We start from the raw sequence: 27,179 nt of genomic DNA, 5'->3' as shown, positions 1-27,179 counted from the left end.
CATATTCATTTCTAATATTTATTTGTAAGGAGAAAATATGACATCTCAATGAAAAATGGCAGTGAAATCATAATAAACAGAAGTACAGTAAGAGATTGCACCTACAAAATAGGATTTTTCTTAAGATGTACTTGGTTAAAGGGGATGAAGTTATACAGTATTTTATACACTATTGTGTATGTTTGTTTTCTTTGGAGTGTGGGAAGAAACCCACACAAACATAGGGAGTACATACAAACTCCTTGCAGATGCGGTCCTTGGCAGGATTCGAATCCAGGACTCCAGCGCTAACCACTGAGCCACCGTGCTGCCTTCTGTAAGTCACTCATACCTACGTATTCCTAACCAGATCATATTACTAATGTAATAATAGAAGAAGCTCCACACAAGGTTATGCGTAAACCAGTCACCATTTATTGTATACACGCATGCGCTGTAGGAGCTTATCCGTACAAGCGCCAATGTGCATGCACCACATGGACCAATTACATCGGTCCGGTGCCATTTTTAACTAGCTGAGAGGATGCCAAGCAGGCGCCCCATTATACACAGCCGTAGGCTTTTCCTTTCTGTTTGCTGCGCATTTACTCTGCTCACTTGGCATCTACCCATTGCAATTTGACTACTTTACGGGCCTGGATGGGCAAGACGGGAGGTAAGGACCTCTGACAACGTGCTTTATGATCATTATAACTTTGCCACAGGTAACCCCTGGTATTTACTTATCTTATACCGTGCATAGGTATATCGGACCCTCCCTCCAACATACCTGCTTCGTTTATATTTACAACGTTTACATACAGGTGAATATTTTTTGCTTATGGGTTTGTTACTTATATAGGCATGGGAGCAGCTCAAGAGAGGTTTTGCAATTTTCTATATACCTTCATTTGTGTTTATATTTTCAGCTTGATATCCCCATGCTTTCTCCTGAAGACCGTTATATATACCATGATGTGTTGATCAATTTTCCTTGACTATTGTATTATACTAGATTGTAATCCAGGATCTCGAATATTGCTGTTAATATCCAGCTTGTACCATCATACGGCTGACGGTATATAATGTATATTTTGCCATCACCTTCATGTGACGTTTAACATGTATTATTATATCTGTTTATTTACACTTTTATTTTTTTATGTTTTATGTAGAGTCTGAGGAAGGTCTCAGGACCGAAAGTACTCAACCCCTACAATAAATGGTGACTGGTTTACGCATAACCTTGTGTGGAGATTCTTCTATTATTTGCAAGATGGGGTGGGACCCTAGCTCCACAAACGGGACGACTGTATCCCTGCATATTACTAATGTTACATACGCTCTTCTACCAAACTAAAATAATTCCACAAGCAGATAGATCACCGTGTCCCACAATATCAGCACATACCCTGAACACTGTGATCACTGATGACTTGAAAAACAAGTCCTATACCAGATCAAGAATGAAAACAGCAAACAACCCTATGCTCAGACTCTAGTTTGGAAGGCCCCAAAAGGGTAAATATTAACAGTTCCCCTCATTGGGGAAGTTTCACCTATATGGTTTATGCTATATAATGTGAAAGCATTTTATGAACATTTTACTTACATGACATACATACATGACATATTGCTACATTGTTATTGTTATGATCCGGTAATTCATATTTGCAAAGCAGTGGCAAATGCATCCAGCCACTTGCACTCACTAAGGCTAAGGCCCCATGTTGCGGAAACACAGCTTTTTTTTTGTTGCAGACTTTGTTTGGTTTTTTTGAGCCAAAGTCAAGAATGGCTACAAAACAAATGTGAAACACAGTTTATAGGAATTTTGTATACTTCTCCCTTCTGCTCAATCCATTCTTGCCTTTGGCTCAAAAAACTGCAACAAAAAATACTGCGTTTCCGCAACGTGGGGCTTTAACCTAAGGTTATATTCATACAGAGGCTCTTGTGGGCAAGTTTTTCTGCCTCAAAGTTGCCTCTTAACACTACCATTCATTTTATTAAAAGTCAGGAATAGATTAAACCTCTGTTTTTTTTCAGCTAAAGGTAAAAGAAGCATTAGGACTTATCTTCAGGTGGATTCTGTTGGCAACACCCATTGAAATTAATGGACGGCAGAAAAAACCTTATCACTCCTCCATACAAGGTAGGCCAATGGCAGAGCAGCCATCACAACAGAGGCATGGAAAACACCAAATTGCAAATAGAGGGAAAACTAGTATCACAGCAATACAGTACATACAGGTAAACCGAATACAATAGTTATTTATAACCAGGAGAAACGCCTTAAAAGGAGTCAAAAATACCTGCTAATCCAGTAATTGTGTCATGTAATGAGGGTCTTTAATAGTAGTGTGGCCATGCAGGAATGCAACGATAATGATCTTTTTATGGCTATGCAAATGTCTAGGATGGAGCCTATTTTACCAGATTTACTTACAGACGGTTGCAAAGACTCCCTTTCTGTGATTGGTGCCCAATGTCTCCCCTTGACCCCCCATGCACTTGCAGACTGATTTGTATACCCATATAAAGACAATTATCTCTGAGTTGCTACCTCAGTTTGTTGCTATAAAGGTATGTTTCTACACCTTATTGACTTGGAAGGAGTTATGGACCTGACAGACTCCCTTTAACGCTGGTTTTATTCCGAGACAATTTAGGTCACCTGAGGGTTGAACACTTGCCAACAGGTTTGACTTTAGATGGCAGATAAGGGCCTGTTGCTGCGTAGGTGATAAGACGTCATGTTATGGTAATATCGAGTTCACAGACAATGTGACTGTATGTTTATGTGTAAACCAGTTTGACTAACTTTGTATTACAGATTACAACATCATTCCTGTTTTTTTTTACATATATTTTGATGGCTCTTTCTTCTGGAGATAATTTGCAGAACTTTTCTCTCCTCATTTTTCAAGTACAATGAGAGATGGAATCCCCAAACAGAAAGTGAACACTGGTGTGTCCAGCCTTAGCCTAAGACTGAGGCCCCATGGAAACACAGCTTGTTTTTTGCAGATTTTGCTGTGGTTTTTTGAGCCAAAGCCAGGAGTGGATTGAGCAGAAGGGAGAAGTATAAGAGTAAAACTACAGCAAAATCTGTAACAAAACAAGCTGCATTTCCACAACATGGGGCCTTAGTTATGGGGTTATGGCCCCACGTAGCGTCCTTCAGCAAAGCATCACATTTTTTTCCTGCAGCTCTTTTCCCAGAAAGTCTGCATGGATGGATAGATGGATGCAGAAAGTTCACAGGAGAAACCTGTGAAAAGTGCTGTGGAAAGAACCACAATGTGTTGCCGCTGCAGCTTGTTTGCCGCCAATGCTACATGGGGCTTTAGCCTAAAGATCAGTTTCACACTGTTTTTGCAGGTTGCTAAAATGTACTGCAGAAAATAAACTATGTTATTAATGAATCTTTCTAGGAATAATTTAATGTTGGCTTCAGTTTATACCACAAAGTGCTCTGTAATTGCTGGAGCATGGGGATTTATTAGCCGGCTGCCATGTTCAAAGAGATGTTCCTTTCTGTTGTGAGAAACATTGCAGAAAAACTTGGCTTATTTACCATGCACAGAATATGGATTTATCTCTGCCAGGTGCCGTAAGCATACATACGCTGGCAGACGCTAAAGCCTTTTCAAGACGGGATAACACTTTTTTCATGGTAGTGAAAGCTTTTACATAATAAATGAGCCTCGAAATTTATATAAGTGGCTCATAAATGACATTAGGTCTTTTTTGTGTATCGGTGGGAATAAATATCCTGCATATCATCATAAATAACTAGAGATGGGTAATTCAATTCATTAACAAACTGGATTCAACTCAAATATTCCAAATTATTCGGTTTTTAACAAAACCGAAAAATTTGAGATTCGTCTACTCTTGGACAAACAAAGTGGCTAGTGCAACATGCATTGCAGCAAAGTATTATATTCTAGGGTCATTTCAGACCACAGAGTAGATGTTAAAAATATTCTGTATTTCGGTGAAACTTGTGACCACGTGTTGTGAGGCCTTATCATGATAGGAGGAGTCAGCTCGTTATGAAAACATGTAGAGTTTAATTAAAATCTTGAAGGAAAACACAGGAACAGGGAAAATGTCCAAAATAACAGAAATATCAATCAGTGTCTCAATAGCTTACATCTTCAGAGAAGTTAGATTTCTTCATCTGGATATCCTGTAGTTACAACTTGGTTCATGCTTGTCATCTGGTTGGTGGACTTGGGCTGGTCACGACATCCATGAATGACCACCTGCCGGGGTCACCCACTCTAGTCTTCCCAAAGAGACCTACACATGTGTATTTCTCACTCATTTATATTCATGAGAGGAGGTGTTACCGTCCATCTTATTGCCATGTAAGGAGGTTTCTAAAATGGTGTACTCTAATCGCACCCATGTTCCCAAAATATAGAAGTGTGATGTCAGTAGAGTTTAACTTTTTGTGTGCTAGAGAATATTGTAATATTATAATATTTAACAGTAGAACAATAATTGGAGGCCCAGCGGAGGTGATAAAATGTAAAACTTTTATAGTACCTTTCTGTTACCTCTTTTGGGCCTCCTCACAGAATCTTAGTACTCTGTTGCTGCCTCCTCGGTGACGTCTGGCGCTCTCCTGAGAAGTCATGTGCCTGGGGTCACCACTGAGACTAAAGTATGGGCATATTTATGTATAATAATTTCACTTCCAGTTCTATCTGAACAAATTCGGATCATTATGAATTGGAGGATTGCTTAATAACACAGGACGAAACAAATCTTCAGAGGTTCACCCATCTCTATATTAATAACCAGACCCTATAATAACAGTGTAGGTAAATGTTTAAAGACAGTATTTCATGGATCTGTCATTGGAGGTAGATTGTAGCAGATGCTTTACAGTATGTAATCAAGACAGAAACTTGGCTTTTGATCTGAACTTTCCAAACTCTATCCAAATATAAGCACCCTATCATAGTAACATACACTGTTTTAAGTGTGGGGGGTTGAAAACAATGCCCTGGCCAAGGGTGGCATAAAGAGGATGGAGGTAGTTGTAAAAGGAAGATAATCTGACATTGGTATTGGATGTTATGAGTAAGAGGCATATGCTATGAATAAGAGCCATATGCCTTGAAATGTGTAAGCAGTTCATATATTTTCATAGGTGCTACTTGTATGTGTTTCCTTTTTTATAGCATGGATTAAGTTTTATTTTTTACCTCTGGCATTTGGATTAACTTTTTCAAGACATTGGTTATATAAGTCCTAAGTCTCAAAGGAAGTGCCTATGCTGAGGTGAGATGGAATACAAAAAAGAAAAATGTGTTTGGTTTGTTTTCTTTATATGCTATTTGTCTATTGGTCGCTGAAATCTTTACATTTCTACTAATTGGAGTACAGCAGAGTGGGCTCTTGCATAAATCAAGGAAGCTGAGGCTGGCAATGTCACTTCATACACTTATGTCGGCCATTATAAAACTTAGAACAGTACTTTTGGTTTCAGATGAAAGTTGACATTGCAATTCTCCCTGTGTTACTTCCAGAGATATCATCAGTTAAACAAACCATAGTCTGGATTCTGAGCAACTGCAGCTACACATAAATATGTCAATCTCAACTGTGATTTCAACTGATGATATCTCTGGAAATTATACTGGAACAACTGGGATATTGGTGTCATATGAGAAACTCTTCTTTCATATGACACAAAAAGTACTGTTCTATGTTTTATAGAAGCCTGAGATATAACGGAAATAACACCCCTCCCGTCTCATATTCTTTGTATTACACAAGACTCCAAACAACCCTAGTCCAGTGAAAAGCAGTGAGAGAAGCAAGGTAAATAAATACAGAAGGCAAATAAACTGGATTTCAAAGTATTTACGCATTTACTAATGTCACAAATTCTGCCAAAAAATCAAAAGGAGTTCAGGCATTTAGGTACACTGAATTATACAGACTCAATGTGTCTTCATACTGTTCGTGTTTCATGAGGCCTAAGGCACATGTGGGTGAATAGAAGTCTAAAAAGTGACTTGTGGTGCACTTGTCATATAGCAGTTTTTTAGCATCTGTAAAAAAGTAAATGTACGGTAGTTGAAAACCATTGCCATCACACACTTACAAATGTATTAACCTGTTCATTTAAGCTGAAATATTAGCCACATAGTTTACCTAAATTAGAAAACAGGAAACCAGCTTGTAGCGAGATGATCATTTACAACCTTTTACATCCTTTTTGAAGAACAGAAATCTTGAAATTGAAATGAAACTGAGCATGAAGGGAACATGCATTTCCTACACAAAGAAACAGTTTCAGAGGAACTTTTTCATATACACCAGCTAGTCTATAGCATTTCATACATAACAGATAATAGTATGATGGTTCTTTATCATTACCTTGGTCTCATGTGCATAACTGTGTTAGGGAGTCATGTTGTACAGATCCAAAATATAATCATAGCCTGTTATGGGCCCATACTAAGTCTCTATGGGCTACTGATTTCATACACAGGTTTAGTCAATTATCTGTAAAAATACAACAGCAGTTACTACAATGTATGCCACATTGATACTCTTACATATATGATTTGTTCCTGGTGGGGAATACAGTTCCTCAAACCATATGACTGCACACAGTGCCTAGAGGTCTATAATACGCATGAAGTAAGAGCGACGCTGTTATTCTCCTGCTTGTTCCTAATTCTTGTCCATTACAGGCCCCCCTATTATCATAGGTGCCATGCACAATTGAAAACTATTGGTCATACTAATGTTATGACCAAAAAAAGACATTCTTCTGTTGTCTATTTGTGGAATTTAGACAATACTATAATACCACATATGTCATTCTGTGAGTGATGATCTTTAGAACTAAGCCAAGGCTTGTTAGGATAATATTCTACTTTATTACATTGCATGTTTTCACTCAACAACTCAATGTGGTATTGAAATATATTCTCTTATTGAGTTGTATATTGTTGTCACATATCAGCCATTCCTTTCAAAGTTTTTTTAAAAACGGATTATACATACAAATGTCACCACTAGCAAACACTAGTATATACTGTCTATTCTATAGGAAACTGCAGTCCCGTCCCCTCTTCCCTTATAACACGTAAATTGTGGAGGTGGCCACAGAACTGAGCACCAGCGCACATCCTGGAAACCATTTCTTAAGTATGAGTCTGTGTGTTTGCTTTTACCTCTGTTCGCCTTGTGCATTGCTTTATATGTTGCACATACAGATCTTTTGCTACCTTGATCACCTTTTGTAGATCCTTCATTATTTCATAAACAAAATACAATTTTGGGCTCTTACAATTCCCTTTTTTTTATTTTATTAAAAGAGGCTTTATTGAAGCCAATTCAACAAGAGGAGTATGAGAGAGATGATAGATAGATAGATAGATAGATAGATAGATAGATAGACAGAATTTCATACTAGAAAGTGAATGCATAATAACCAAAGCAAACTGTGTCTTGTATTTCCTCTCTAGATAAGAAAACAAAAGTTATCTGCAGCAACTGCAGAACAATGACGGGGGTAAATAATACAGAGAAATAATCCAATAATCTCAGTGTATGTGGTATACTTGGAAACAGATTTGTTTATTGAAAAAGCAAGGCATGGATAGGGACTAGATGAGTCTAAACTGGCATGGTAGACCTGTAGGAGATTTGGATATATTGGTGATACTATTAATAAGTCTGGCTGGATTCTGCTGTACGAGGAGTCTTGACAATGTAGCATAGAACTCATTCACATTACCAAGCCACTGCACAAGAGAGGGAATGGTATTGTTCATCCAGTTGCTTGAATTTAGATTCCTGGCATAGAAGAATATTTCATATAATAATTTACAATCTAGCAGTTCTGGCAAAACAACATGGGGGTCCGGAACTTGCATCATATGATTTAGGAACCTGGCCACTGGTACCCATAATAAATGATAGAAAGATCGCAACCTTAGCTTACATATATATCACAACCTTCTGGGCTACAACTGGCCAGTCGAGCTTTAGTCAGGTCTGATGCATGACCTACAGCTCAGTGGCCAAACAATCTACAGTGAGTAAAAGCGGCGCTTACTTTGGGCAGACATTTGTGCCTCAATTTTGTTCAGAATTTATAGAAAATTCAACAAGTGGCGAAAGAGCCATAAGAACCCACTACCATATAACAAATGGAGATACAGCTGTTCCCTTGAGTGTATCAAGTGCTTTTTGATTGTCACACCGTGCACATTCACTATCATTTACTGTATTTTCTGTGCAGTTCTCATGCATTGAGAATATATAAGATATGTAACTATGTACATACAAGGAGTGTACAGAGTCTGCAGTATATAAATAATTTGGGAGCATCAGGTAAACTGTACACGGAGTGTCTGACCCTGGCGATGTCTGCACTGTGTTGACATTTAGGAACTTTATTAGATGTAATCAATAGATAAAACGCAGGCAGCTGTCGAGGAGATAATGTTCTTTTCCTAATGCACAAATAGCAGCTATCCAAAATGCTGTCTCAGTAAGCTATGCCCAAACAGTGCAAAGAACAATTTTACAATATCAATAATTTCCAGAGTAGACAACACAGTGTACAGAAGCTAATTTTGGAAACGTCTTTATAACAAAACATAATCTTAATTTATGCACTACATTACAGGGATTACAGGGAATGTGAATTTAAGGGGAGTCTGTGATCTGAAGCTTGCCCCACCTCTGTATCCAGATGATGTGGTCCCTGGAATTTCTGGGTGTTTTATGATGCTATCAGCTCTTACACAACACACCTGCTCTGGCCAAAAGCAAGTGGTTGTGCACTTGCACTGATATTGCAAATCACAGCGAGACCACAAGAACGCAGGGCCAAGCGAGACTTTGGCATCTCTCCTTAGCCCTGTAATTCCTGCATGAGCAGGCAGAGTGGTCTGGAGAACCAAAATTATTTTTGCAACAGAAGTGTCCCTAATGTATCTAGCAGTGTGTTTCCTTGCATTATTCATCCCTGGTGACTGAACTTAAAGGGGTTGTCCCATCACAAGGATCCTATCTATACTGCTGGTTAATGTGGATGTAAGACTTTTCCTAAATGCATTGCTTCAGCAAAACTGCTTTGTACTTTATTCAATTTTTTGTGGCCACAGCCCTGACCTAGCTGCTCCTGAGTCAAATGATGTATCTGCTGCTCTTAGGGGGAGGGAGGAGGGGCTAAGTGCAGGGAGCGAGCCTGTGTATCTAGCTAATCCTGTGTCTACACCATGTGACCTAGGTCCTGCACTCAGATAGAGGAGCTGCTTTCATTTCTTCTGTTCTCCCAGTTATCAGGTTAGCTAATTCAATAGTGTTCATTATGGCAGAGACAGGCAGTCTCTGTATGTAACACAGAATGGAGTTGCTGCTGCCTGTACTTCATAGTCCAATGTGGGTGGGCGGAGCTACACACAAATTTGGGGGCGGAGCTAAACGGCAGGTTGCCTGTGAAACCCCGCCCACCAAATGATGCAAGAAACCAGGAAGAAAGAAGATTTTACAAGAGTGAAGACTGGTGAGTATGTGAGGTGGGAATACCCCTTTAAAATTAATAAGGATTGTGTAATATAAGAGAACAACGATGAAGGTATTTGGCAATTACACATGGCAAGATATGTATCCTTTTAAGTGATTATTCTGCTTTCTTCTTTATGCCTCAGGAGTGCACCATCCATGAGGCTTTCTGTGGGTCCCACACCTTATAAGTGTCAGTATGTTTTCAGTGATGCCATCTATATTTTATTTATTTATATGAAAAGATTGAATTTTTTTTTTTAACACTCTAAATGGGTTGGGACAGATACTATGGAACAAAAGACTGCACTTAGGGGCAACATGGTGGCTCAATGGTTGGCATTGCAACCTTGCAGCGCTAGAATCCTGGGTTTAAATCCTGCCTAGAACAACATCTGCAAGTAGTTTGTATGTTCTCCCTGTGTTTGCGTGGATTTCCTCCCATACTCCAAAGACATACTGATAGGGAAAAATGTACATTGTGAGCTCCTATATGGAGCTCAAAATCTACATAAAAAAGGGGGCAACATGGTCGCTCAGTGGTTGGCACTGGAATCCTGGGTTTGAATTCTGCCAGGAACAACATCTGCAAGGCGTTTGTATGTTCTCCCAATGTTTACATGGATTTCCTCCCATTTTACAAAGACACTACTGATAGGATTTTTAAAAAAGTACATTGTGATCCTTATATGGGGCTCACAATCTACATTAAAAAAAAAAAAAAAAAACTACATAAAAAAAGGCTGAACGTAATACTCAAACAAGAAAAATTTGTAATGTAACATACTATAGCAGCGACAGATGCCCTTTATAGGTGTTGTTTGAGACTGGACAAAATCTAGCAAAATAGAAGGAATGAGAGATACAAGACCACAAAACAAGTTAGCAATGTCTTTTTTTTATTTTTTTTATTTACATATTTCCCCTTTGGCTAGATTGAGTCTACCCTAAGACAATCCATTTGGGTCATAACATATTATACTGTAGATTACTTAGATTTCATTTTGGAGTCTACTTGGCACTCCTGGTGCTCTCGGCAAACAGCTGATAACTTAAAATTGCCAAAATGTGTGCTGTTATTCAGGGCCACCATCAGAAATTTTGGGGCCCCATACAGCCTAAGTGTCTGGGCCCCCCTCGCCATTTTAAAACTGCCTTATTTTGCGACATACCAATTCTTTATTACATTTCCCTTTATTTAGCAGCATTATAAGGCTTAATCAAATTCTATTTGCAGGTAAAATCTGCTACGTGTGACCGCGCCTATAGAGAGCCAACACCATCTATAAGAGCTCTCCTAATAAATCCTCAGGGCTTTTTCACATTGCGTTTTTGGCCTCCCTTGTCGGGATACGTTGGTAACCAGTCAGAATCAGCTGTCAACTTATCCCTGCACGAAGAACTGGCCATTAAAAAAAAAAAGGGGGGCCTGCAGTTCTCCGTGCAGGGATAAGTGGGCAGCTGATTGTGACTGGTTACCAACGTATCCCGGCAAGGGAGGCCAAAAACGCAATGTGAACACTCCTTTAAAGTGAAAGTCCCACCCCCAAACAGGCTGCTATGCTAGTAACATAGCAGCCTACATCATTATTAATACAAAGCACACATACCTTTGGAGGTATTGTGTGCTTTGTAGTTCTCCAGCTAAAAACTTATATATTATATATTATTGCCCCAGTTCCCTCTCCGCAGTGCCGCACACCCGATGCCCCAACAATCCCCCCCCCTTCTAACATCTTTCCATTGTACCCTTGTACCCATACCTCCCAACTTTTGAAGAACCAAAAGAGGGAGAAATTGTGCGGCGCGCTTTGCGCGCCGCGGCAAATTTAGCCCCACCCACTTTTATGTTGACTCCGCCCATTCCCATTAATTTTTCATGTGCCCGCACACAGTATAATCCTCCTACAGTCACCCGTACATTATATGTACCCCCTCTATCTCTCCCCCAGCTTCATATACACCCTTCATCTGCCCTCAGTTTCATGTCTCCCCCTCCATCTCTGCCCCCAGATTCATGTCCGCCCATCCATTTCTGCCCCCACTTTCATGTCCCCCCCTCCATCTCTGCCCCCAGATTCATGTCCCCTCCATCTCTGTCCCCAGATTCATGTCCCCTCCATCTCTGCCCCCAGATTCATGTCCCCTCCATCTCTGCCCCCAGATTCATGTCCCCTCCATCTCTGCCCCAGATTCATGTCCCCTCCATCTCTGCCCCATATTCATGTCCCCTCCATCTCTGCCCCCATATTCATGTCCCCTCCATCTCTGCCCCCATATTCATGTCCCCTCCACCTCTGCCCCCATATTCATGTCCCCTCCATCTCTGCCCCCAGTTTCATGTCCCCTCCATCTCTGCCCCCAGTGTCATGTCCCTCCATCTCTGCTCCCAGATTCATGTCCCCTCCATCTCTGCCCCCAGATTCATGTCCCCTCCATCTCTGCCCCCAGATTCATGTCCCCTCCATCTCTGCCCCAGATTCATGTCCCCTCCATCTCTGCCCCCAGATTCATGTCCCCTCCATCTCTGCCCCCATATTCATGTCCCCTCCATCTCTGCCCCATATTCATGTCCCCTCCATCTCTGACCCCATATTCATTTCCCCTCCATCTCTGCCCCCAGTGTCATGCCGTCCTCTCCATCTCTGCCCCCAGATTCATGTCTCCACATCTCTGCCCAGATTCATGTCCCCCCATCTCTGCCCCCAGTGTCATGCCGTCCTCTCCTTCATCTGCCCCCAGTTTCACGTTCCACCTCAGCATACACGACATTACACGTACCTTCTCCTTCGTTCCCTCGCAGCTCTCTGCGCGCCTCTCTCTCACTGGCGCACAGTTGTAGACGCGATGTGACGTCATCACATCGCGTCTACAAGCCAGTATCAGCGGCGGCAGCGGTGAAGCGAGGAGCTGACACAGGTCAGCTCCTCGCTGCAGCCGCATATGTGTCAGCGAGAGAGGCACACAGTGGCGAAGCAAGGAGCTGACCTGTGTCAGCTCCTCACTTCGCCGGCTACTGGCTTGTAGACGCGATGTGATCACATCGCGTCTACAAGCCAGTAGCAGCGGCGGCAGCGAAGCGAGGAGCTGACACAAGTCAGCTCCTCGCTTCAGCCGCATATGTGTCAGCGAGAGAGGCGCGCAGCGGTGAAGCGAGGAGCTGACCTGTGTCAGCTCCTTGCTTCAGCCGCATATGTCTTCAACTCAGATCTGCGTCCTCTGGATGCAGATCTGAGTTGAAATAGGACATACAATGACTGCTACGGGCGCCAGGGGGCCGGCACACGGTGGCGGGCCAAAACCGGGCCCCCCCCATTTTTCAATTTGGCCGGGCCCCTGACGCCAGTATCGGTAGTACTGGCCTATCGGCGGCCCTGCTGTTATTACTCAATAGCTTTCCACACTGGCTTATATACAGGGGTGCTGAGTGCTCCATCAATATACTCAAAAAACTTTAAAAAAAAATAATAAAAAATAATAGCCATCAGCAATGAGTATAATACGCTGACTTGTACTGGAGGCAGAACATTTACACCAACCCACAGGCTCTTAGTTTATGGAGATAGGGTCTCCAAGAGCTGGAGGCCACTCAGTCAAGTTATCAGGTTTCCCTAAGTTTTGAGCCTGATGCTAATTTCCTTGGAGAAACACTGCAGGGAACACAAAATCCAGGAAAAGCTCATCTATTACACTGACCTGACAAGGTCCCTCCTCCATCTATCAGATGGGTGTCAAAAGAGTGTTTGTGCTGTTATCTAAGCAAATCCTAACTATGATCAAAAAACCAGTGAGGTTTTGTATGACAACTAATGGAATTTGTATGGCTACATTTTATGAACTAATATTAAAAACACATTGATAGTCAATTCTGGGCTGAAACTGAAAATTTCCAAGAATTACACTACACCTGCAGTATGAGAAGGACCAGGGGTTTTACTGGGTAACAGGTATATTATCAATCAAATAAGTGTCATTGCATTTGTGATCAGTATGATATGGCACTTCCTTAAAGATATTATCCAGGAATTAGTGCAACCTGTGTGTGGAGGTTGAGAGAGTTTAAAGAAAAAAAAAAAAGAAAAAAAAAAATTTGCTGAGTATGAGCAAATTGCAAAGGATTGGCCCATCATTGAAAGCTGGCTAACCCTTCGTTCACATCTGCTTTTGGTAATCCGTTCGGGGAGTCTGCATGGGGACTCCTCGAATGGAATATCAAACGCAATTGCAAGCGCTGTGCAGTGAAAGCACACGGACCCCATAGACTATAATGGGGTCTGTGTGCTTGCCGCGTGCTGCCCACAGGAATCATGCAGACAGGAAAGTAGATTGTGAAGTAGTTTCCTGTCCGGAGATCTGGCAGCGAGCACAGATGTCTGTATAGGTATAATCGAGACAGAAAGTCTGCAGAGGAAAACTCTGCGGACTTTGTGAAAAGCACTGCAGAAAAAAAATGTGGTGCGTTTCCACAGCATGTCACTGCGTGGGGCATTAGCATAAAGGTTTGGATGCAAACAGAATTAAAAAAACAAAAACATTTGCTACTGGTGTTTTATGAAAGATGTTTCCCCATTACAATGTGGACATTGCAGAGCTAAATGACTATTTTTACATGAAGAAGGGAGACTACTGATAGGAAAGTCTTGTACAAAAGGCTTTGTTTTTCTTCCTTATTGTAATGAGACATTTAGGACAAGTTTCCATTTTCCTGAATAACCCCAGGCATTTCCTCCAAAATTCAAAGTGATATCTGATTCCTCTAGATTGGGATTGTCTGGCTATGTTCCCAAACATCCATTATCTGAATCTAGGCAGAAGAGGCATCTTTTGTTTTGCTGAGGAACAACTTAACTATTGCCATTACAATAGTAGGGCAATTCCCTCCATGTTTTATGCTGTAATAAGCAGAATACAGATTTGGGTAAGGTAAGCATTAGGCAAGCTTTATACAGTCGGTTGGGCCATGTTTTGTTTTGGTTTTTTTTTTAACCAAATGTGGGAATAGATCCAAAAGATTCATTAACCTAGTTATTGTAAAATTGGACTAACAAACAAGTTTTCCTTGTGAGTGAAGGGAACTCCCTCTAGATCAGCACCTAGTTTTGAGACACTGGGAGTAAAGCCAAACCAGAACATCTATTCCAAAAGGAAGAGACACCCATGCTCAGACAGCTGTTTTGGGATTATTGCCCCTTATCAGTGCAAAGCAGGGTATTGGTTTGACAAGCTGAGAGGTCACAGACATGGGCACCAAGTCTCCTTAGGTAGACTGGCTTTGTAGACCACTTTACACAGTGCGTAGAGTCTACAGTCTTCCCGAGGAGACATAGTACTCCCCCTTTCTGACCCACATCTATGACCTCTCACCCAGCCAAACCAGTAGCATGCTTTACACTGCTGAGAGGCAATAACCCTGAAACAGTTGTCTATGCAGGGTTTGTTTTGTTTTTTTGGCAGCAAATGTTATGCATTGGGAAGATGCTTAAAAAGAAAAAAAAAAAAAAAAAAAAGAAGAAGAAAAATCATACATGTCGAGAGTCACTGTCACAGTTGAGTTGGCAAAGCTACATGTGACCTTGCAACCAAAAATCAAGTTTGGAAGTTTTGCAACTGTCATATCTAAGAGCCGCTTGACACATAGCTTGCTCATTCCTCTTTCTTGAGCAGAAGTCTGTGTCTTCTGGCAACCTTCATAGCGCTCGTTGTTTTAGTATTTTGCGACAGATTCGATTTTTTTTTTTTTTTATGTAGATTGTGAGCCCCATGTAGGGCTCACACTGTACATTTTTCCCTATCAGTATTTCTTTGCCGTATGGGAGAATATCCACGTAAACATGGGGAGAACATAGAAACTCATTGCAGATGTTTTGTCCTTGGCAGGATTTGAACCCAGGACTCCAGCGATGCAAAGCTGCAACGCTAACCATTGAGCCAACGTGTTGCCCCTAAATTAGATTTTCTTTTTCCCAGCATGTTTGAAATTGGAAAACTGCCAATTTGGATTAAAGGAGTTTTGCCATGTCAATGTCTCAGCACTGAAGCAGATCAGATAATATGCAAATGATTGTTCACAATGGTCTCCGTGTTATCTATGTGTTTACATAGAGAGATAACAGACCAAGCGTTATCAGCAAACTCCAATTAGCTGAGATAGTACTGCTGGAAAGAGCAGTTTAATATAGTATATGAACATAAATTCATAACGGTCGTGAAGCCAAGTCTCTTACAGGGATAAAAAGTAGCCTGTGTGTTAATTGAGGTTACAAACTATGTGCCAAATGTCATCCAAATCCGTTCAGCCATTTTTGTGTGAATAACACATACACAAACTTTCACATTTATAATGTTAGTAAGATAAACCTTTATGGGAGTGTACCGCTTTTCCCACCTAATATTCTAGAGTGCCATTTTAGGAATCTCCCCACACTAGAAATTCAAGGAAGTCTTAATCTCTGTTATCTGAACTCCTTAAGCAATAAGAGGCCACTGCACCAGAGTGCCACAGAGCTTCTGGAATGTTGTCATTACTATAATTAGAAGCCTCAGGGAGTCTTATTCTTTTGTTCAGATTTGTTCTGTCCCAATAGCAGATATGTTCTCAAAGAATGCCAGGATCTTAGCGTTCTGAAAGCAGTCAGGTAGTCACACAAATATATTGACAGTTCTCCTGTAACACAATAGTGTGTGTATACATGAGGTCTCGCATCTGCAATTCCTTCAGAGTGTTCATCATACTCCAGGATTCACAGCTATACTGCTATATAACAGTCCTCCATGTAAATGAGAGAAGATGAAATCCAAGTTCCCTGTGTGTGAGCATGGAAGTCATCTACGGAGCCAACTTCAGGGAAAGTGCCATGTAAATAAGATACCCACAGACAGTAAAGCCTGCTGAGGGGAAGAAAAAAAAAAAAAAAAAAAAAAAAAAAAGTAGAATACGGGTAATGGCCAAGAATATGGTTATCGCTTATGTACACACAATGGTTTATTTAGAAGAATCCTGAAACCACTGTTAGTCTTTCTTGATGTAACAAAACAATTGCAAACAAGATATTTTAATTTTGTCTTTCACAGAACTAGTCCATGCTTTCCAATGGCTCAAAGTGAATAGGTACAACTTCTCACATGATGTCCCATCATAGTTGAACTTGTGTATTAAGTAGGTTCTGTAGATCACCAAAATGGAGGAGACTTCAGGGGCTTTTCATGTAATCCATCTTTGTTCTGTATGAGGAAGTTTACACCTGCCCATGAAAGGTCCGGGAGGCTTTGCAGTAGAATTTCTATTTCCTTTTCCTTGTCCCAATAATATACTGCGACTTCCCTATATTATATATAGATGACAACTAGGAGATGAGGGATTTCATTTTATTGTACTTGAAGACATATTGCTGTACAGAGACATTTACATAAAACCATGCATTTCATTTATGTACAGTGACTGAATACCCAACAGTGCATCACAGTCTTCCCCATGATACAAACGTATGTACAGTATAAGGAAAAGTTACAGCACAGTAAATAACACGGCAGTGAACGTCTGTACAATGATGACTGACTAGTTGCAGTCACAAGGGAAAAATCACTTTTATTCTAGTGGTCACAATTTCACATTACATTGAGTTAGTTTCTACCATTATGGGTATGGTTAAAAACCATTTGATAACTATATTAGTTAATATCTGCCTCTCTTTGCAACATACCGTCTGACCTTCTATGACCTACAAAAATCCCATCTAACTCATTCGCTTGCCATATGCATGGCCCATCAAGTCTAAAGCCTCTCAAAAACATAGTATTCATTACTCTGCAGAGTCTACATCTCCTAAATCCTTCACTAACGTCTACTTTTCTCACAAACTTCTACTTCCAAAAAAAATTGACAGTATTTCAAGTCAACTGCCGTGTTTAAAAACAAAACAAAAAACCTTGCATCTGTGGGAAGTCAATGACTGCTCTCTAAAATCTTCAAAGCTACAATAAAATGGTTTTAAGAAAAACCCTCTACACTACATAAAAAAAATTAAATACTTATCACAAAAAAAAACAAAACACATAAATGGAGGAATGTACAGTAAACAAGAGGAAAAATAAATTCCAGTAGGTAACATGGAAAACCTGCTAAAACAGAGTCTTTTCAGGATTTGCTCAAACAAGTTTTAGATGCTTTGGGTATTTCTAAAAAAGAACAAATTACTGGCTCAGATTACAGTCTAAGTGTAGTTCAAGACCTTACGGCTGGAGAATGCCAAGGTGAACAAAACACCAAATATGGCTGTGGTTACTGGAGCTTATGTTAAGCTTCGATTCCCTCAACATCACAGGCATTATCTAACAGATTGGCTGTCATGTGGAAGTTGTAATGCCCTAAACTTAAAATAAGGAATCATTTCTATACAGTCGCTGTCGGATAATAGCAATAAATTATTTTTTAATCAGTATATAGTTCATTTCTTTTGTGGGTTGGGGGGGGAAGAAGACTCTACTTTAACAGTGTTAACTGCATACCAGTAGCTGCCACTGAAAGGGAACAAGGGGTAACATACAGAAGGATCCATGAAATAATCCCAGTATACTCACATTGAAAAACAAAAACATTAAATGTACATATCTATAAAGACAAGTCCAGCAAAAGGCAACTTAAACCAGTGTTTCCTTCCGCTTAATGCTTTGCGTCTTCTCTCTGGTTTTCCGGCTGTTCCTTTGAGGTTTGCCAGCCTTAGAATCCTCAGAGGCGTCTCCAATTACACAGTCAGCATTTACTTCAAGGTCCATTTCTACAATGCCAGAAATGGTGGACGATCGCCTCTGTACTTTGGGGTTTGGCACCGGAGGGTGATTTTCTTCACATTCTTCGCTGAGATCAGGCAGCTCTTTCAATTCGGTTGGCGATGCATGCTGGTATGGAGCAACTGCTGTACGGATACAGTTCAACCACTGTTGTTTGTGAAAGATGTCATTGGCTTGGAGTGTGTGACTCTGACCAAGGCAGGCATCTTGGAAACGAACTCTGAAGATGTTTTTAGCTAAAATGCAAGAAATATTTGATAAATATAAACATTCACCATTAATATAACATAGGCAAAAAAAAAGCAACATACAAGATATTTACAAAGTAAGCTGCAAAAGGCTCCTTCATTACAATGAATTACATGAACTTAATATTTGGAGATCAGGAGATCCATCAATCAAGCCAACATGGCTGCAGGAGGAGCCAGAGGAAAAAGGCACCCTGTGGACACCTCTCCTTGTGAGACTCTTCTCACACAGGTTTACTATTGTAGTTGCGACTAGGCACTGGTGTAAAACTTGGTGTATCTTTAGCGCAGTGTCCTCTAAGAAGCTAAAGTAATTATACTGAGACACAAAGTCCCCGTGTTACAAGAACATTACTCAAGGTAGCAAAGTAATGCAAATAGGCCTACCTTTATCTGAATTGCTGAATGCCCCTCTGAAGGAACCTCCCATTCTTACATCGCCATCCTGAAGATCTTCTAAAACCAAGTCTTGGACAGGGATTGGTTGCCTGTAAACCTGGTAATATTGACGCTCGTTCCGTGTAACTGGGCGTGTCAAAACCAGAATTTCTTGAAAAAGGAACAGGTACAGTTTCTGTGAAGAAACAAAAAGACATTTGTTTAATCAGTATATGCCAAATACAGAACTTTTCAGAAATAAGAAAACTAGTTAAGAAAAGTATGTACTGGAAAATCAAATGATCACCTAATCTGTAGTGATACCAATCATTTACTAAAAGAAAATCCTGTCATAGCAGGAGATGCAGAGAATTTACATGGGTAAACCCTATTAAATGCATGATCTCATTGTTTATTGTTCATTCTTTTGGAAGCCTAATAGTAGAAGAATGTAGCCAGGCCACGTGACATTTTTAAGTAGCATTAAAGTCTCATTTCATTACTAATCACACTGACACTTACATGGCCATTTTTATTCTTTAATTCGCCATGACACAGCAATGACTTGCTTGATTCGATCCGTAGGTCTTTTTGTTTATCGTCGAGGTATTCCAGCTTATCGATGTAATACTGGCATTCAGACTCTCCCTTCTTCACATTAATGTCTGCAAGAACACCTTGGATTAAGCAAAGCTGTAAAGAGAGGCAAAAAAGAAATCTATTAGTCTCACAAAAAGTAGAAGCTTACAAAAATCTGACATTTATTTGCATCCACAAAGCAAGAAAGTTTTCAAAGGGGGTTTTCCCACATTTTCTATTTCATATCTATTGGCAGCAACACCAACCATGAATGGAGCAGTAGTGTGATAACAACCATTGCTCCATTTCAATGAGCTACTCAGAATACCATTCTTGTGACTGCCGTCTGTCCGACACCTTGGGCTCCCACCAACCATATTTATCTATCAAGTGGACTGGTGATAAATGTCATATGTGCGCAAACCCCTATATGAACCAGTGCTGCTACACAACTTACCGCTTCTTCCAAACTCTTCACATCTGGATGGTCTTTAGGAGTGTGACGCAAAATTTCTTTGAGAAGCAGGGGATATTTGACAAGGCGGCTTCTTGGAATATCAAGGAAACTCCACAGGTCCAACTTGCGACTGAAAGGAGACTCTAGACATCGCTGTAGAAAATCCTGAACTCTACGATCCAACTTCTTCTGATCGAGAAGAGCTTTTGCTGCCAACTGGTTACTGCAATAGCCTTTATATGCATTGAGTCGTGGCAACTAAGGAGAAAAATACATACATATTTCATTAGTAAAAATCAAAAAGTTAAGTATGCAACATGATTGTAGCAATATATTCTGTTCAACTAGAATTCAGATGAACTTACCCAGCTTACAAGAATGTGACCAATCTGTCCAACTGTTCCATCTGGTCTTGTTGCTTCTCCAAGTTTAGTTAGAAATTCTAAAATTAAACATATATAATATATCAAATCATAAATACCTAAACAAGGGATGGGTAATAAGTTACACAACACAAGGCCTCAAATGTACCTTCATGTAGGGGAATGTAGGAATCCAGATCTCCGAATATTTGCGCCAGCTCCTCCCCAGACATAATGGATAGCTTAAGCATTGGGTCATGGTAAGCCTTCCTTGCCAACTTGAGGTCTTCAATAAGGTCTTGTTCTCCTCTGGTCATTTCAAATATAGCCTTTAAAGAGAAGAAACAGAGGGTAAATATTGGGATGTAATTATAATGGCTTTACCTTACAACCCTATATATACAACAATCACTTGTATCTCCAACATCAAGAGTTTGATAAGCTGCTTTACATATGTATAGAGAACCTCTTCAAAGGACCAGATTTCTTGTGCCAGATAGCACTATATATCATTTATATTTTGCAGTTTATACATCAATGCGTACCTCTTGCCGTTTAATTTCTTTGGTGCTTAAGGATTCCTTCATATTGACATCTAACATTTCAGACCACAGGACGCTGTTCCTTCGTTTTGGAGGGGTTGGTGCAGCCATTTTGCTACAAGATTTGTGTGTACTGCCTGGAGACTTGTTTTCAGCTCGCATGGTAAATGACTAAGGAAAAGAAAAAGGATTTAGTGAATATTGGCTGAATACAGGCAAACTATTTTCATGACCCTACAATGTTAAGTCACAGAAATATACTTTGTTACAAGTGCAGTGGCAAATACTATGGAATACAACCTTAAGAAGATTCTGTTTAAAGCAACCAATGTCAAAATTGGTGCAACACACTAAAGAGTCCAAATAATATGACTCTCTAGGTATACAAGCAGTAAACAACAAAACACTGCTGTGCTATGTATAAACTTGAAAAAATAAGTAACTTGTGATTCACTGAATATTGATATTTTGGTACTTGTACAAGTCTCAAAATATTACCTGGATGGTTTGGCCAAAGCGTCGGACTGCGCCATTTCGCACAGGAGATATCAAATTTGCAAGTGATGTTACGCGAGCTAAAGGCCGGACTCTCTTGTTGCTCGGCTCCTGAAAACACAGAAAAATAAATAAAGTTTACAAAGAAAGTCAGAAGAATTCCGTTTGTAGGCCTAACTTGCTACGTGAATGCTATCAAGTCACAGGAATTCTTCAACACTAAGCAAATATAAAAATGGCTAACCAGCATGTAAAGAACCTCAGACAATACCCGCTTACGTAGTTTGGTCTGTCTGCACGCAAGCTGCATTAAGCAGAAAAGCAAATGTAATCCAAGTAACCGTTCAAAGGGCAGGCATAGAACCATACTACATATATGAGACATATACATATTTATCAAGGGACTGGACAGTAATATGAAAAAGAGCAAGGCAAATAAAGCACTGCTCAATCCTGCTGTATGGGGGCAACATTTATTTGGATAGGGACCAAAAATAATGAAGCTGAATGAAACTGTAAAAACATCAAGTTTGTGGAGCATTAAACATTAACTTATGTCAAAAAGTTTAACTGGTAATTTTCTGCAGTTATAATGTAGAGCAGATTTGCATGAGCTCAGTGACGGGTATGTGTCCTTTCCCTGTTCACAATAGAGCGCTGTGCATTTACCAGATCTTTACTAGGGCACAAGAGGATTTGTTAATGTGGTTTGCATATCTGAATGTCAGGAAGTCATTTATGTGACATAGCTATCACAAGCGTTATAAGTTATAGTGTACACAAGTGTGAACATCCCCTGCCCATCATCTCTATTCGTCTGCTATCACTGACCATTCACCCTACAACTAATCTTATCTGCTCATTTTATTTTCTACAATGGCCCAATCATTGTATGCACATCAAGGGTTTTAAAAAAAAAAAAAAAAAAAAAAAAAAAAAAGTTTCCCCTCTGAGAACCAAGTCCTTAAGAAGCCAAAAAGGACAACAGCTGAAAGACAGGTGTGAAAAGCCATTATGTCACATATCTCAGAATATTACTACAGGAACTTCAGCTGGAACCACATTTCAGCATAGGATGAAGGGACAAAAGGGCCTCTGGTAGTAATGGAACAAAACCAACAGCCAGCAAGATGTAATCTGTGTATTCAGCATGGCGATACTGAAAAAACAGGTTCTGTAAGTAAAGGGTCACTGGCTACCTCAATACACAGCCCAAATAAAATAGCTCAAAGGCAGTAACATTCAATTCGCACCCTAAACCATTACCATAGATTAACATGGCAAGTCTGAGACTGGAAATGCCAAACATAAAATAAAAGACACACACTAAAAACCTAAGACAGTATAGAAAACTTATTCTGATGTACTTGAGCAATATAGTCGTGTTAAATTGTTCATAGGTTAGGGAGAGACAACCAGACAGATGTATGAGCGTAAAACTATGCTTCCTACGCTCCAGGGCAAGAAGCCATAACGTGTACTGAAAATCAGCATATACATATTTATTCATCGCATGCTAAAGACATTAGTCCTACACGCTGCCCAGCACAATATCACACTTTGTTATCTCTTGAAGGGATCAATTGAGAAAAATCTCTTCAAAAGAAAGTATACAAGAAGCGGACAGGAAAACAAAACTGAAGCCACAGATCAGGCTCACACAAGTACAAAGAACTGCTTCAGTGACGGTCCAAAGTGATTCCACTCATATCAGGCAAGGAATATTATAACCGAAATACACTGCTGCAAGGGCTTCATGGAAATCTGCAAGCTATGACTAAACAGAACTCCATTATATTGTATGAGAGTCACTTCATGAAACACGAGAGGCTCAGAAGCCTGGCTGCTGTACGAAGGGAACATGAACACACCTCCGTACACATACAGGTAGACACGTACATATAACAAAGGCTAAAGCATGTATAGTACATTATAACCAGTACAATAGCATTAAATAGTACACATGTATATAACTCATAAACATAGTAATTGCTTCATATCATTAACCAGAACATACCTCCAATTCCTTTGATGCCTGGTTTTGAACTGCTAACACCTGAATAGTCCTTTTAATAGGCAAGAGGCCACCAATTTCATCATGAGCCACCATACTTTATAATATGTCCCTCACACAAGTAACTATTAATCCACGTTCGATGCCCAAACCCTTGCGGGGTTTTTAGGTTTTCATAGACGAGTCTCCGGTGTGCCAAGAAACACTCACAACTCCTTCCCATACTGCATACTTCCCTTGCTTCAAATGGAGTGAGCTTTACAGAGCACAGCAACTGTACTAAACTTAAAGCTGGGAGGAGCTGCCACAGCTGCCTTCTGGGCGGGCGTCCATGGAATGCCATGTCATTTGTCTGACAGCTGGTACACCTACATTCTACAGATCAAGTTACAGAGAACTACAGACACTCAGAGTCTGGAAGAAAAAGTACGAGCCATGGTACTTGGAACTTTATATACGCAGGATCAGTAAAGGAGAAAGTACCTAGTATTAAACTGCAGGATTTGTATAGACAAAAGCAGTGTTCCAAACAATGGCACTTCAACTGCAGCACTATACATTGTGAACTTGTATGGGCAGGATTCCTACCAAACTAGTTACAAAGTGCTATCCCAATAGTGCTCCATGTAAAGTCACGGCAATAAATAGAATTTACTATATAAAATACAGTTTAAGACTCATGCAGACAACTCTAGCAGGCGTCCGTAATAGCTATACTATACGGTCCCATATACATGTCTGCATTTTTACAGATCAGTGACCGACCCATAGAAAACGATAAAGTATTCCTTGCTAAAACACATAGTACCCAATCCCACTGTCCATTCTAGTCCTGTAAGATAGCAATGGGTGCATTTAAGAACACTTCTATTTATCACTGTAACATATATGTGGTTACAGCAGCCATACATATGAGCAGTCTACAGCCTCATTGCTGGCTGGTGAGAGACAGACTGAAGTCTTCCTAGCACATTACACACATGACATTTATAGCCACTGGTGAAAGGACTACCATTTTAAGCATCAATGTTACACACAAAAAGGCAAACAAAACACATACACACTCAGCACTTACACACAAACAAAGACTGAGCTCTAGTATAGTCTGTAGAAACACAGAGGTTACTGTCTGTCAGGCCTCATCTGCACTCCAGGATTATTTTTGGCATAAATCTATACAATGGCTTAAAAGCACAACCCCTCTATCCAACTAGACAAAGCTTAGCTAGGTGGCTCCCACTGGGATTTCTACACATCCATGAAAAGTAGGTGACATATGCAGCATTGCTCACACACAGTTTCATTTGACACTTTTTCAAGTAAATCATATAGTATTGTTAATTTAATCTGGCAATATACCTTAGCCAACATCTGAACACTTGTTCAAGTGACAGCTCCCCTACCAATTTGCTTTGGGTGATACACGTCTAATGTGTATGGCCAACTTTAGACACGCTTCTAGTCCGATATGTGGCCAGCTTGGCACTGATATATATTCTGTTCATCTTTCACCAGAACCTTATCTTAGGAGTGCCCCCCCCCCTCCCCAAAGGTATAGGTTCCACGAAAGCTTGACACAGACATACAGTAGTATATGGAACATTATAGTCAGAAATGACTACTTTGTTCCTTCCTCTCACTAGAACCTTATTTTCCACTGTTCTAAGCAGTGCTTGTCGGTCACCTACAGTTACTGTCTTAGGGGGCGTTCACACTACCATTGGATTCTGTCAGCAGTGTGCAACTATTGTACGGACAAGATTTTAGCAATGGACACTAGCTGGTCCGTCTGAAATTTCCATTCATTTCAATGGGATTTTATCTTGTGTCCATTTAAACCTATATCCGTTTTTTCAAGCAGACAAAAAAAAAAGTCCTACATGCAGCAAGTGTCAGTTATTTCTTTTAACATTGAAGTCTACGGCAACTGACTTATAACAGACAATAAGTGATAGCCATCAGTTACTGTCAGTTATGATAGCTGTCCAAGCTGGAGCACGATGCATCCATATGACACAACTTGAGTCTCTCACTCCTCACCCACATTTCCGAGGACTTGTTTGTAGTAATGATGGTTAGTTAACATTTGTACCATCTGGAATTAAAGGGTATCCATACAAATGAAATTTAGTTGGCCGAATGGATGATTTTGGACATTTCAGCCATCGACTATTAAAATAAAAGTTTATATAAACTCGTACAAACCCCAGCACAGCCAAGTACCAATATGTACGGCTAGCTTTACTCTTCTAACAATACACCCATGAACTTGAAGAAAACAACCAGCACGCCTTTGAATATGGACATGTTTGAGGTGTCTTCTTTTTGAGATAAGCTGGAGTTTTCTAATGCACCAACTGAGGTTTGATGAAATCTGGATCTATCAGTACAAACCGGAGGCCAAAACTAACTATTTATAAGATCAAAATTTTGATCTTCAATATGTCAGCACAAATGTTTACCATGTTAAAAGAGGGTTTTCTGGTAAAAAAAAAAAAAATAAAAAAAATAAATAAAAATAAATAATGTCAGTGCCATTAATAGGTAAGTGAGCGCAACCAATACCTTTAGCAGTGTTTTGAGTAATTTCTGGGTTTCTTTTGGAGCTCCTGATATCTTCTGCATTTGTTTACATAGGTAGCTTTCTGTTCTATTTTCCTACAACTACCATGATGCATTGTACTTCACTTAGAGGTGATTCACACTACCTCACCCTTTTTTCTTCTGACAACCCCTCCCTGTTTCCCTAGCTAGTCCACCCACTACCAGCCCTTTCCAACCAACACAACCCACCAGATCATACTTTCCCATCTTTCTATCCCAATTTTCTGGCATGAGACACCACTACCTTTAGGGAAGCTGGCGGCCCCTTCTCTTCTATTAGCACTTGCTGGCGCCTGCACAAAAGAACCAGCACTCCCCTGAATGATGTGATATACTGCGCCCAGAAGATCAGGACAGGAAGACAGGCAAGTATGATGGGATGTATAATATAGGTGACATTTGGTTTTCTGAAACAGAAAGTCAGGAAGACTAGCAAGTATGATGTGGTGGGAGGAATAATATACAGTAGACCAGCGGTTCTCAACCTGTGGGTTGCAAGCCCTTTTTTTTTTTTTTTTTTTTTTGGGGGGGGGGGGGGGGAGGGGAAGTGGTGACACGAATGACCGTTTCACAGGGGTCGCTTAAGACCTTCGATAAACACATTTCCCATGGTCTTAGGAATCAATACACTACTCCTCTGTCTGTCTCCAGGTGGGTCCACCCACATGCAGATACGCCCACATACAGTCCTATGAAAAAGTTTGGGCACCCCTATTAATCTTAATCATTTTTAGTTCTAAATATTTTGGTGTTTGCAACAGCCATTTCAGTTTGATATATCTAATAACTGATGGACACAGTAATATTTCAGGATTGAAATGAGGTTTATTGTTTAAACAGAAAATGCGCAATGTGCATTAAACCAAAATTTGACCGGTGCAAAAATATGGGCACCTCAACAGAAAAGTGACATTAATATTTAGTACATCCTCCTTTTGCAAAGATAACAGCCTCTAGTCACTTCCTGTAGCTTTTAATCAGTTCCTGGATCCTGGATGAAGGTATTTTGGACCATTTCTTTCTACAAAACAATTCAAGTTCAGTTAAGTTAGATGGTCGCCGAACATGGACAGCCCGCTCTCAAATGATCTGAAAACAAAGATTGTTCAACATAGTTGTTCAGGGGAAGGATACAAAACGTTGTCTCAGAGATTTAACCTGTCAGTTTCCATTGTGAGG

General features: G+C 40.2%; 1 protein-coding gene across 1 annotated transcript; it reads right to left on the bottom strand.

Annotated features, from left to right (window-relative positions):
• Positions 1–16,883: 16,883 nt before the first annotated feature.
• LOC142203331 (neuroepithelial cell-transforming gene 1 protein-like) lies at positions 16,884–23,654 on the bottom strand. Its single transcript, XM_075273949.1, has 9 exons — positions 23,400–23,654; positions 21,386–21,493; positions 20,891–21,058; positions 20,515–20,674; positions 20,349–20,425; positions 19,984–20,241; positions 19,470–19,640; positions 18,957–19,143; positions 16,884–18,557 (listed from the first exon to the last, which is right to left on the bottom strand). Exons 1-9 carry the CDS (start codon positions 23,490–23,492, stop codon positions 18,172–18,174), a joined length of 1,608 nt encoding a protein of 535 aa, XP_075130050.1. The 5' UTR covers positions 23,493–23,654; the 3' UTR covers positions 16,884–18,171.
• Between the last annotated feature and the right edge of the window lie 3,525 nt (positions 23,655–27,179).

The sequence above is a fragment of the Leptodactylus fuscus genome, chromosome 5 (assembly GCF_031893055.1).
Source record: "Leptodactylus fuscus isolate aLepFus1 chromosome 5, aLepFus1.hap2, whole genome shotgun sequence".
In the NCBI taxonomy this organism is placed as follows: domain Eukaryota; kingdom Metazoa; phylum Chordata; class Amphibia; order Anura; family Leptodactylidae; genus Leptodactylus; species Leptodactylus fuscus.
The sequence above is the reverse complement of the archived record's forward strand: the minus strand, read 5'-3'. Positions and strand labels throughout refer to the sequence as shown.